At 42.5% G+C, this 13046-nt stretch overlaps 1 protein-coding gene across 1 annotated transcript; it reads left to right on the top strand.

Moving 5' to 3' along the window:
- Window positions 1-1598: 1598 nt before the first annotated feature.
- Window positions 1599-11068, top strand: PTPDC1 (protein tyrosine phosphatase domain containing 1; the record flags this gene model as incomplete). The annotated part of the gene is made up of 9 exons (XM_080350568.1): window positions 1599-1812; window positions 2358-2529; window positions 3321-3401; window positions 3622-3740; window positions 4341-4478; window positions 5148-6355; window positions 6923-7108; window positions 10046-10156; window positions 10952-11068. The coding sequence occupies 9 exons, from the start codon at window positions 1599-1601 to the stop codon at window positions 11066-11068; spliced, it is 2346 nt and encodes a 781-aa protein (XP_080206694.1).
- Window positions 11069-13046: the final 1978 nt, after the last annotated feature.

The raw sequence follows: 13046 nt of genomic DNA, 5'->3' as shown, positions 1-13046 counted from the left end.
GTCCTCTTGTCCAGCTCCAGAGCCCCAGCTCCCTCAGCCTTTCCTCACACGGGAGATGCTCCACTCCCTGCAGCATCTTGGTGGCTGTGCTGGACTCTCTGCAGCAGTTCCCTGTCCTGCTGGAACTGAGGGGCCACAACTGGACACGATATTCCAGGTGTGGTCTCCCCAGGGCAGAGCAGAGGGGCAGGAGAACCTCTCTGACCTACTGACCACCCCCTTCTAACCCACCCCAGGTACCATTGGCTTCCTGGCCACAAGGGCCCAGTGCTGGCTCGTGGTCACCCTGCTGTCCCCAGGACCCCCAGGTCCCTTTCCCCTCCACTACTCTCTGATAGACTTAATCAGCTTTAACATTTTCTCATATGACATCAGTACTGATGTTTCAGGCCTGGTACCCACAGCAAACCTTCCCACGGCTCCTTAGGACCTGGGCTGCAGGATTCAAAATTCAGTCACTCAGCTCCTATTCAGTAGCTAGAAGGAACAGTAGATTTTTGCCTGATGAATTCTTATCAGAAGAGCGCTTTTTCTTGTGCAAGTTTCTCTGTAAGAGTTGCTGTTTTCGTAGTACAAAAAGAAACATCAGACACAGACTGATGATAGTATCCATAGGAAAATGCAATGGGATTAATTTGCTTATTGAACAAACCCATGGTGAGGCTTTTTAATATCCCAAGTTTCTCTCTTTTTAACATGCAGTCTAATGCACAGACAGTGGGATGACAAAGTTTTTTGAGCATTGCTATAGTCTGTTCTCCACACAGTTGCATGATATTTTTATGCTTTTGAGAGCGTTGCAAGCTTTCTGGCCAGCTCATTCCCCTTAGCGCGCTGGGAGCAAAGTGGGAGGCAATTTGCCACCTAATATCTACCTTCAAAAGCCTAAAGCACTCAACAGATACATCTTCTCATCCCCATAACCTGCTTTTTCTCAGTCTGTAGGGCTAACAGCTTTGCTTAATAAAAAAGCTGTGCCCTGAAAAAAAAACCCAGGCCTTTTGTTTTGAATAACAAATTGTGTTTTGTTGGAAGATATGAATGGTCCAGAGCGAACAGTCTGCAATTCATCATGTACTGAACCCTTGCAGCAGGAACACACTAATCCCAATCATTATAGAGCTAATGATGCATTTTGGAGCAACTAAGTGGAGGAGGAGAGGTGGTTGTGGAATGTTAAACCGAGAGGTGGGGGAGTATAATGTTCTGACTTAGAGATTTCTCAGGAAGCAGAGCCTCCAGCTACATTTTGATTGTTCTTTTGACTCTCGTGTTTTGCGTCTGCGCGAGTTCTGAATGCACCTTATTGACGGCCGCCTAAATACTCACATTGTTTATGGAAACCGCTCGGGCCGTCCCCTCTCCATTTTCGAAATTATCTACTTGAAACGCAACTATTCGCATCCAGCAGCGGGCACAGTTTGTCCCACACAGGGGAGACGGCTGGTGGCGGCGCCTTCCCCGCGCGTTTCTATGGCGACAGCATCGCTGCGGGCTGCGCGGGAGGATGCGCTCGCCGCAACTCCGCGCTGAGCAACTTGGCCGTGCCGGCAGCGCGTCCGCGGCGCCCGTCCCGGCCGCTGGCAGGGCCACTCGCCATGCAGGGCTCTCCCCGCCGGCGCTCGGCAGTGAGCATTTTTAGCAACTTTTTCCAGGGTCGGAGACATTCTTCCTCCGATCCGCTTCTCCGCATCCTGCAGAGGCGCCGGAGCTCGGCTGTGGAGGTGCTCTCGTCGTCGACTCACCGCGTTATGGTGGCGGTATCGTCGCTGAGCCCCGAGGAGCTGGATGCAACTTTTCCTGATAAAAAAAGTAAAGTACTTTTCCTTAAAGCTGTTGGCAGTTCTGGATATTCTATTGATGTTTAATCAATATACTTTTGTTCTGTTAACTATATTTTGTATATATGCATAAAATACTGGGTTTATTTTTTTTTCCTGTATTTTATATTTTGCTCTCTGATTCCTTATTTGGGGATAAATACACGCTTTTCACTCCAACAGCTCAGTTATAAAGGACAGATAAAATAGAAGCACACATTCACACATACACCAAGTAAATGGCTAATATATGTTTGATTTCAGGTGGAAGAGGATCGTAACTTTGTTGTTGTTGTTATCACACACCTCTCGCTTCATCAGAAATCCCCAAGTTACAGTGAGAAAAAACAACCTCTGCAGCAATGCATTTTTTCTCCCTTAGAATCCTTTCTTCAAGTCTGTATTGAAAAACGAGCCTTCCGTATATATTCCATATATTTGTGCCGTTTGCAGCTTCATGGATTTAAGGTCAAACTGATACTTTTAAGGTGGAGATGAATTTCTTACTGAATCTGTGTTTTCTTGCCTGTTTTCTAGGAAGTTCGAGGCGTCCGACGGCAAAATACACGAAGGTGGGGGAGCGGCTGCGCCACGTCATCCCCGGCCACATGCAGTGCTCCATGGCCTGCGGCGGGCGGGCGTGCAAGTACGAGAACCCGGCGCGCTGGAGCGACCAGGAGCAAGCCATCAAAGGGCTCTACTCCTCCTGGTAAGCAGCAGCATGTGCTCTCACTAAATGTAGCTGCGTCGGTTGTATTTATCTCAAGAGAGAAGTCAAAGTAAAATAACGAGCTTTTCTTTTTGAATCGCCTACCGCTGAGTCAAGTATAAAATATAATCGTTTGATTCAGAGTTACAGCTTAGCAGCAAACCATAATAGCCATTGTACACAGCTCACTAAATTTTAGGAGAGAATTCTGTTTGCTTGTTATTTGGTTTTTAAGTCTGGTTCACATCCAAAAGGATAAATATCTATCACTCGTGAATTACAAAAGAACTTTTTGTGGGTTCTAGACAGTTCTTGCTAAGGTTAAAATAGGTGTCAATTAAAATGTGTTCATAATAGAATTTAAAAGTAAAATAACTTAGTGAAGGTGAAATAGTGTAAGGTATGCAACCAAAAGCATATTCATATACAGTAATATTCACATGAAATGCATCTTTACTGATTTTCTTGTAGTGGCAAATGCTATTCAGAAGCATTACAGGGCCAAACAGGGATCTGAGTCCAGATTTCTATTCAAGTGAATGTTTTTAATATGTTCATTGACCTGGCCTTTGAACCCTTCCAGTAATGGTCTTTTGATATGACATATCTGCATCAGCTTAACCGGATTTATTAGTAGCGATATATGATAGTACAATTTGTTGAAAAATCATTTCTAGTTAATCAGCAAGATATTTCTGTCTTTCTTGAAAATAACATGGTCTTATTTTGCTAGGTTCATATCTGTGAAGTTATTAACAACAGCATTATTATCTGCTTTTCTACTTTCTCAGGATAACAGATAACATACTGGCTATGGCTCGACCCTCAACAGAATTAATTGAAAAATACAACATTATTGAACAGTTTGAAAGGTAACCAATTTAATCATTATATGTTGTAGGTATTACTAAGGTAATTCTTGATCCATTTTCTTTTTCAGCATTGATTTGGATTGTTGATAAAGATCCTTTCGTTTTAATAATGTACAGGTAAAGATTTATTCTCCACTAAGAATAAATGCGTTTCAGAAAATATGGGATAATTAGATCTTGGCTGAATATAATACTTTGACTCATCTATTCCTTCCCTAAGATGTGACATAAAAACCATAATTAACCTTCAGCGTCCTGGGGAGCACGCGAGCTGTGGGAATCCGCTGGAACAAGAAAGCGGCTTCACGTACCTTCCCGAAGCTTTCATGGAGGCTGGAAGTAAGTTCACTCCTGCTGTTCCTCCTTAATTATTGATTTTGGCACTTAAAGACATTTTCACTTGAATTCTCGTGTGTTAAAAGCAGTTATATAAGAAATATATAAAACGCGAAGGATGCTTCAAATTCTGGTGCAATTCATGTTTTCTTATCTAGACTGTAAAAGGTTATTTCATTTGAGGGCTCATGTATTGACAGCATTTTTATATTATGGCGAGATGAGAAAAAGCGCCTCTCTGTAAGAAACAGCTTTTGACTGAAGAAGTGCTTTTATTTCTAAAAGGAAAAAGAAATTATCCTCTACCTATATATAGCTCAGTAATTTTTGTATGAATCACTCAGTTTCGTTACACCTTTTACATTCTAGCTGAACTTTAGTTTGACAAATCTTTGCTACCTTCATGTATTTATCAAAGTTCAGTAGCAAGCGTACTCTGAAATGGGAAAAATAGTCCCTTGCAAACAATATGTAGTCAGATTCCAAGATCCATTAAGCAACTTTAGTACTATCATTTATTATTAGTCATCTCTCTTCTGCATATAGGACTGAAAATTTCACATTCAGTGTGGCAGAAAAGAACTCTCTCCCCTTTTATTTCAGTTTATTTTTATAACTTTGGATGGAAGGACTACGGGGTGGCGTCTCTCACTACCATACTTGATATGGTGAAAGTCATGGCTTTCGCGCTGCAGGAAGGGAGGGTCGCTGTCCATTGCCATGCGGGACTTGGTCGGACAGGTACGCGCTCGACTGCGAGATCAGCAGAATGGTTTTCTGCAAATGCAAAACAATCTCTGGTTATAAACTATCGATCATTTGTTTAGGTTCTATACCATTGCAAGATGTACATCTATAAAATGGTTAAAAATGCTAAATGGATTTGTGAAAATTATTTGAATGGCAGGAGGGGATCGGTTTTAGTGTATTAAAAACAGTAACCTGTAAGGTTAGAGAATTTTTGAATCTTTATAATAATTCCCTGTTATATTCAAGTGGAACAGCTGGGAAAAACAAACCCGGTACACTTTCATTTTCCAGTATTTATCGCTTATTTACAAACCTGCCAGTCATTGTCAGATCAGGTGGATTTGGTGGAGCGGCTGCAGTTTCATTTACTTCTGTCCCCGTGTGCCTGTGTCCTTGCTGGAGCAGCCACCATCGCTCCTGCGGTCACAAATGGTGGAACTCCTCGAGATGCTGCGGTCAGGAACCAGCTCTCCATGGAGTGTAGAGAGAACAGGTTGGACCATTTTGTGGTCCAACAAATGCAACTGTACCTACCTAACAGCATCATGTGATACCCCTATAAGGCCTGGATCTTTCCCTATATTTTTATCCCATAGCTCCACCGCCTATTTGTTTTAGGCAGATAGTTCTTTGACTAATGCTTGTTTTAATATTTTCCAGGTGTTCTAATAGCTTGCTACTTAGTTTTTGCAACAAGAATGAGTGCTGATCAAGCAATTCTTTTTGTCAGAGCAAAAAGGCCTAATTCTATTCAGACTAGAGGGCAGTTGTTGTGCATCAGGGAGTTCACCCAGTTTTTGGTTCCTCTGAGGAACGTATTTGCGTGCTGCGAGCCCAAGGCGCACACGGTGACGCTGTCCCAGTACCTGACCCGTCAGAGACACCTGCTCCACGGCTACGAGAGCAGGCATCTCAAACACGTGCCAAAACTCGTTCACCTCGTTTGCAAACTGTTGCTGGACCTGGCTGAAAACAGACAAGTGATCGAGGCGGAATTGTTGGATGTCCCAGATCTCTCAGCTGAAATCGAAAAGACCGTTTCTCAGTTGGTGTCCACGCAGCTCGACAGAGAACTGGCGAGGCAGGACAGTGACACCTCGGAGTCCTCCCACACCCACTCCTCCACTTTTGAGACGCAGGATTCTCTTTTCTCCCTGGGACATGAATGCGATCCTCTCTGGAAAAAAAGGAACGCTGAATGTCTTCAGCCTCTTACCCATCTGAGAAGGCGTCTAAGCTACAGTGAGACAGATTTAAGGAGAACTGAGTTTCTCTTAGAACAAGGAGAAACCGCATGGACAGTACCTGCTCAGATATTGCTGTGCAACAAACTTAAGCAGAATAGTGGTGAGGAATGTTCTGCCACTAGCGAACAAAAGCCGCAGCTGGATTTAAACAAAGAAGCGTTAGTGCGTAATACGTGTATGTTCTGGAGTCAAGGTAAATTTAGTTTGGATGGACAAAAAGATGGATCCTCACTTTATAACAGAAGGAACTCCATCAAAGAAGTACAACGCAGTAGAACGTTTTCTTCAGGTCTAGCGTCTCTCCACAATACCAGGGAACCTGGAACGCCAAGGCATAATTTTACCAATGAGACTGGTCATAGAAAAGACCGCAAGGCTAACATGTATAGCAGAAGAGTCTATGTCTCTGAGGACTCCGATTCTTCTTCTTCTTCTAAAGTGAACTTTTCCATTGGATATGAAAGCCAAGGTAGCAAAGATGTGTCAGAGGCAATTCCACACATTGTTCTGCAATCAGAATTAAGTTTGGAAGCCCGAAGAGTTTTGGCAGCAAAAGCACTTGCAGACATAAATGAATTTCTGGAAGAGGATGAAGTGAAGCAGAAGGTAGAAATGTGGCAGGTAATTTTGAACTCTATTCAATGTTACGGGCTTTGCGTATTTCACCTAGATTAATTCCTAAAATGGCAAAAACGCCGCCGTGCGCTTTAAATGGCACATTGGGACATGAGTTTATACTCTATTTCAGGATATTATTTTATTTGTCAGTTATGGGCCAGTTCTTTCAAATGCAAGCAAAATGCACCTACAAATTTTGGTCTCTAGCAGGAAGTTAGGACTTTTTTTTCTGGTTGTATTCATTCATTTTACTAGAAACTTAACTGCTTGTCCTCAAAACCAAATCCTCCCAGCAATGTTTGCTTTGAAGTTGGAATCTAAAGCTGCTTGATGTATTCTAGTAGATAATCGAGAGGTTCTGAGCTTCACTGTTATCCTTCTGTTTAATGTAATTGCTTGTATTACTGCTGATTAGTATTAACACTTTGGACAAAAACTAGAAATAATCTCTTGTAACTCTGAAGTCTTTTTCTGTTGGAACATAAGCAGCCAAGTACTGCTGTAATCAAAGGGAATGTTAGCAAAAGTAAATAGATGATGCATTTTCAGTTTTGTTTTGGTTTTTTTAAGAAAGAACTGAACTCTCGAGATGGAGCTTGGGATAAAATCTGTACCGAGAGAGATCCTTTTATCCTCTGTAACTTGATGTGGTCCTGGATAGAGCAGCTGAAAGAACCTATTATATCCACAGATGATGTTGACATGCTGGCAAAAAACTGCACGGAATCACAGGATGCACTTTACTTACTGAGAAAGGTAGATACTATATATGTCAGTTTATTCTTTAACTGCCGAGTATATTTTGTTAATTTGTGTCAAACTATTTATTTATGGCCTTTAGGCAAGAGAATCGCACTTTTAGAAGGCAACTTTCATCTCTTTAAAGATCAAAATGAAGATTGTTTTGATATTAAAGTGTGAGTTGTAATCAATATTATAATGATGAATATTATCAGAAAAATACCAGATACCGTCTTTGCACGGTATTCAGTAGAAGCTCAAATTCAGCATATTTCCCTGCAAATTCTGCAGTTTGAGACCCAGAGGCAAAGATGAGAAGCATTTTCTCTGTGAGTTGATGTATGACTTTCGTTACTGTCACATCTGGCAGCTGTGCTTAAGGCTTGTCAGATTTGCTGTGCAAACATCACTTGCTGTGCAAATCCATCAGCTTTGGAAGAGCTGAGGCAAGGAATAGGAAGAATTTGCCACTTTGAAGATTCAGAAGCCAGGCCAGATTCCTTTACATAAGTCAGGCCTTCTGTATTCTGAAATCCCTCTGCAAAGCATTCAACATCTTTATCTCTAAATTGGAGAGACATGGATTTGATGGATGGGCCACTCAATGGGTAAAGAATTGGCTGGATGGTCGCACTCAAAGAGTTGAGGTCAATGGCTCGATGTCCCAGTGGAGACCAGTGACGAGTGGTGTTCCTCAGGGGTTGATACTGGGATGGGCACTGTTTAACATCATTATTGGTAACATTGAGGTACTAGAAAGAGTGCAGAGGAGGTGATGAAGCTGCTGAGGGGCCTGGAGCACAAGTGTGATGGGAGCAGTTGAGGGACCTGGGGAGTTCAGCTGGAGAACAGGAGCTGAGGGGAGACCTTCTGATCTCTGAACTGCCTGAAAGGAGCTTGGAGCAGAGGGTGTTGGTCTCTTGTCTCAAGCAGCAACTGATAGGACAAGAGGAAACAGCCTCAAGTTGCCCAGGGGAGGTTGAGGTTGGATCTGGGGAACAATTTCTTCCCCAAAGGGCTGTGGGGCATTGGAACAGGCTGCCCAGGGCAGTGCTGGAGTCACCAGCCCTGGAGGGGTTTAAAAGGCATTTAGACGAGGTTCTCAGGGACATGGGTTAGTGCTGGAGTTGGGTTATGGTTGGACCCAATGATCCTGAGGGTCTCTTCCAACCGATATGATTCTATGACAAGGACAGTGGGATCCAGCGAGCCTTCAGCAAGTTTGCTGATGACACCAAGCTGAGTGGTGTGGTCAACGTGCTGGAGGGAAGGGACCCATCCAGAGGGACCTTGCCAGGCTGGAGAGGAGGGCCCGTGTGAACCTCATGAGGTTCAACAAGGCCAAGTGCAAGGTCCTGCACCTGGGTCGGGGCAATTCCAAGTACAAATACAGGCTTGGCAGAGAATGGATTGAGAGCAGCCCTGAGGAGAAGGACTTGGGGGTGTTGGTTGACAAGAAGCTTAATGTGACCTGGCCGTGTGCACCTGCAGCACAGAAAGCCGACGGTGTCCAGCTGCATCCAGCTCTGGAGCCCCCAGCATAAGAAGAGCACGGACCTGTTGGACAGGGTCCAGAGGAGGCCATGAAGATGATCTGAGGCCTAGAGCACCTCTGCTATGGAGACAGGCCGAGGGAGTCGGAGTTGTTCAGCCTGGAGAAGGGAAGGCTCAGGGAGAGCTTGGAGCAGCCTCCAGTGCCTAAAGGGGACCCACAAGAAAACTGGAGAGGGACATGGGCACGGAGTGACAGAACAAGGGATAAATGCTTCAAATGGAAAGAGGGGAAATTTAGATAAGATGTAAGGAAGAAATTCTTCACTGTGAGGGCAGTGAGGCCCTAGAACAGGTTGCCCAGAGCAGCTGTGGATGTCCCATCCCTGGAAGGATTCAAGACCAGGTGTAGTGGAAGGTGTCCCTGCCCATGGCAGTGGGTTGGAACTAGATGGGCTTTAAGGTTCCTTCCAACCCAAACCATTCTGTGATTCTATGGTTCTTTAATTCTGGGGAAAAACAGGTACTTCTGATCCAAACTATTTAATTGTGCTTTCCCCAAAGGACTAGATGTGAGGTAAATGAAAAAAGAAAATTCTCTATCCTTGATCTCTTAATTACACAAATTCATTTCCTAATTTTTCAGGAATTCTTTGTTTCTGAAATATTTATGAATAGAGTCCCTTTTAACAACCTCTGGATATCCAAGAATACAGCTTCTAATCAGGTGGTCAGAACTTTCTGTGCAGTCCCCATCTTCCTGACAGGACACTCAGAATGCCCAAGTTCATCTAAAAACATCATGTTTCTTCCTGAAGCATCTTCAACTCTGTCAGAGTTGTAACTGTGTTTGTATTAAATAAAAAAATAATTGCTTGACACCTGTTATAAACAAATAGAAAAGGAATAATAATTATAGGGGGTTTTATTTAAAATGTTAATTTTATCGCTGGAACACAAGAGGTTCCACTTAAATTTGAGAAGAAACTTCTTAGTGAGGGTGGCAGAGCCTGGCCCAGGCTGCCCAGGGGGTTGTGGAGTCTCCTTCTGTGCAGACATTCCAACCCGCCTGGACACCTTCCTGTGTAACCTCATCTGGGTGTTCCTGCTCCATGGGGGGATTGCACTGGGTGAGCTTTCCAGGTCCCTTCCAATCCCAAACATACTGTGATACTGTGATACTGTGATATCAGAGTTTCAGATGCGTGCCCGACCTCCTAGAAATTTCTGGAACAGCTTGTGGTACACAACAAGAGAAGAGTTTCTCCCATCACGACTGAAATAGTTATATAGAGGCTCTTTAGGCTTGTGAAAATTCCCTCCCCAACTCCTACACCCGAAGGTTTCAATACAGGACGGGGCACAGTCTTATATTGAAACAGCAATTAAGAAGAACTCAAAGGTAAATGTTTTTCTTGCAAATATTTCTTCTAACGAGCTGCTGTTCCTCTTGCCCACCAGGAGCAGTGTCAGACCATCCTTTGTATTTTACACTGTGTGGTGAACTTGCAGATGCTACCAGCTGATGTGGAGGAGGCCTTACTTGCTCGTGCTATTAGAGCTTTCACTAAGGCGAGTAACCATTTGTCCGTGGCATCGTATTTATTTGTTTTAAATCATGAAGGGTGAATCAACACAGCAGGCCCCTGTGACAGAAGTTACGGTAATTGCTTCACACGTAGCGTGCTCGTGCTTATCAGCTTCAGAGTTTACATGTTATAATAGTCAGATAGGAAATATTCTCAATAGAGTTAAATTCTGTCACTACAGCCTTGGTCTTTTAGTCTCATTTATCTCTTTCTGGATCACTGCCAAGCCATGGACTTCTTCAAATGAGGGAAAAGATAATTTTTAGTTGTTGAGAATCATTAATCACTGGGAGTAGTTTACCGAAGGCTTTGGCAGATTCTGTACTAGTTGGAGTTTTTCCGACAGATTAAATAGTTTTCTGAAATGACGTTGCAATTCAGTTGTGTTTTGGGCTCTTAATATAGGATATGGATAAATAACTTCTGCTTTTGGAACAATTTAATAACAGTGACTGGTTACGCTTACTATTGCTCAGCTCAGAGCTGTTTGCTTCTCAGGTTCAGCAGGTGAAATTATTTGCACAGAATGTTTGTCATGTTACATCTGAATCTCCTGTAAATCTACAGCTGGGTCATCTATTAAAACAATCGTGACATTTCTCCTATTTTTTGATGTTTGGTCAGTGTAAAATTGAAATAGTTAGCGTTAAGTGCTCCATCACGAAACACATTCTTTGATACATCTTAAAACTGATCTTTAAAAAAATGTCGGTCTACTTGACATTTCACTGTATGATGTCCATGTAACAACTAATTTTCAATTTCTCCCTTTTATTAGACAAGCTTTGATTCTGATAATGGACCATATGTTTACAATACCCTGAAAAAAGTATTTAAACAAACACTGGAAGAAAAAAGGAAAAGGCATGACAAAGGAACAGAGAGTCCCGCTTGATTTCTGCACAGCTGTGCTGAAGAATTAGATGGGCCTACCAAATTACTTTGCATTTTCCAGCTACTGTATTTTGTGCTGTCTGGCGTGACTTACCTAATGTTAAGTAACAGTAGTTATTAACAAAGCATTCTACTATTTTAGATGGAGTTGTAGTGAGAGTTGGTTTATCTACACGGTTCTAAAGATCAGTTCCTGTGTGACCGTACTGTAGCATTTGGTTTCAGGTACTACGCTTTTATTTGGTGAACTCTTCTCTTGTTTTCAAATGTATTTATTAATTTAGCAACATTATTTCCAAGTGACACAGTTGCCATAAGTTCAGTGCCATGGTACACAAAGGTTTAAGGGACTGTGTTAATATTTGTGTATTAAGTGTGTTTACTTTAATGTTAATTGATTTTACTTTGTAGAAAATAAATATTGACTGAACTTATTAAACTCCTTTTCCTTTTAGAAATTTTAAAATAAGACTAAGAGTAATAATGAATGACAGATCTTGAGGTCTATTGTTGTCAACAGATAATTTTTTCCTTTAGATCTCTTAAATAGTTGTCACCAACATGTTTCTAAAAGATGTTGCAGTAGAGAAATACATTAAGTATATTGAGTATTAACTTACCAATGCCTTATTTTATATTTTTTTGTTTAAGGAGGCTTTAAAGTGTTTTTAACCGAAAATTGATCGTGGCTTTTAAAGTGCTTTGAATAAGAGTAAAGTTTTATGTTATTAACTAAACTTATCTTACTTTAAGAGAGAAAATAATCATTAAACCTTAATGAGGTTATAATTCTGTCTGTACTTATGTTCAGTGAAAACTTGCATAAATAGCTGTAAAATAATAATACTGAAAAAATAATCAATGAAAATCTTACTATCTGCAATATACATCATAGAGGTATTTTTATCTAATAAGACAAATAACTATGCTGTTGTCATATCTGCACCTTTTGATTACAGCCCTTGGACTCAGACCGGAATGCCAGTTAGCAGGATTAACTTCAGTTTGAGATATTTAATCAGTTAAGAATCTGTCTGTTTTCCAAGTGCTTCTATCCATTTCTGTAAATGACTCATATTTAGCTCCGAATACCTCGCACCAGTTCCTGGTGTTATTCACTCGGAGTGTAGAAAACAGCTCAGGATGGTTTAAGTCATTATAATTAACAAGGACTTTCACATATCATTAACTTCAGGAAGATAATTCTAGATGGATCTAATGTCAGACGACAGCATTTGAAAAATTGCCTTCCTGCACTCCCAGTAATGGATATTGTAGAATTGGGTTCTTTTTTGTGGTTATTTTTTTTGGTTCACTGGCAAATGCAATTGTAAATATGGCCAAACTGCCCACACTATCTCATTGGTTTTAAACTAAAGGAGGGGAGATTCAGACTGGACATGAGGAAAACATTTTTGTGAGGATGATGGTGAAACACTGGCCCAGGTTCCCCAGAGAGGTGGTAGATGCCCCATCCCTGGAGACTTTCAAGACCAATAGCTGGTCAAGCCTCGGGTCCCTGCCTGTGGGTGAAGCCCAGCATGGCAGGCGGGAGCAAGGCGAGCAGGGGACAGTTCCCTGAGTGCTCCCCTGTGACACTGTGACCTACAGCACTGTTGTACAGTGAGAGGGGGCTCAGCACCCAGGTGTGCAGATACTTTGCAGCACCCGAAGGGGCAATGGCCGTGACCTGTCAATTAGGGCCCATCAAGGTCCTGTTAATTACTGAGGGCACAACAAAGGGTTGTGCCTCCAATACTTTTGCTTGTCTGGCTCATATCCTTAGAGGTGCTCTGGATGGCTTCTCCCTTTTATCTGGGTGTGCCATTTGACAAGGTCCATGGCCAGATGACCCCGCTGCAACAAACGCTGCTCACCCCACAGCCCCTCACCGTTCCGTGCGACTGCCCAGGCCGGGCTCCTGTCACCAGCTCCCGCACCGCGTGTCGGTCACATTGGTGTCACCGACTGTTTCAGGC

This window comes from Nesoenas mayeri, assembly GCF_963082525.1.
Source record: "Nesoenas mayeri genome assembly, chromosome: 10".
NCBI classification, from domain to species: Eukaryota; Metazoa; Chordata; class Aves; order Columbiformes; family Columbidae; genus Nesoenas; species Nesoenas mayeri.
The sequence above is the reverse complement of the archived record's forward strand: the minus strand, read 5'-3'. Positions and strand labels throughout refer to the sequence as shown.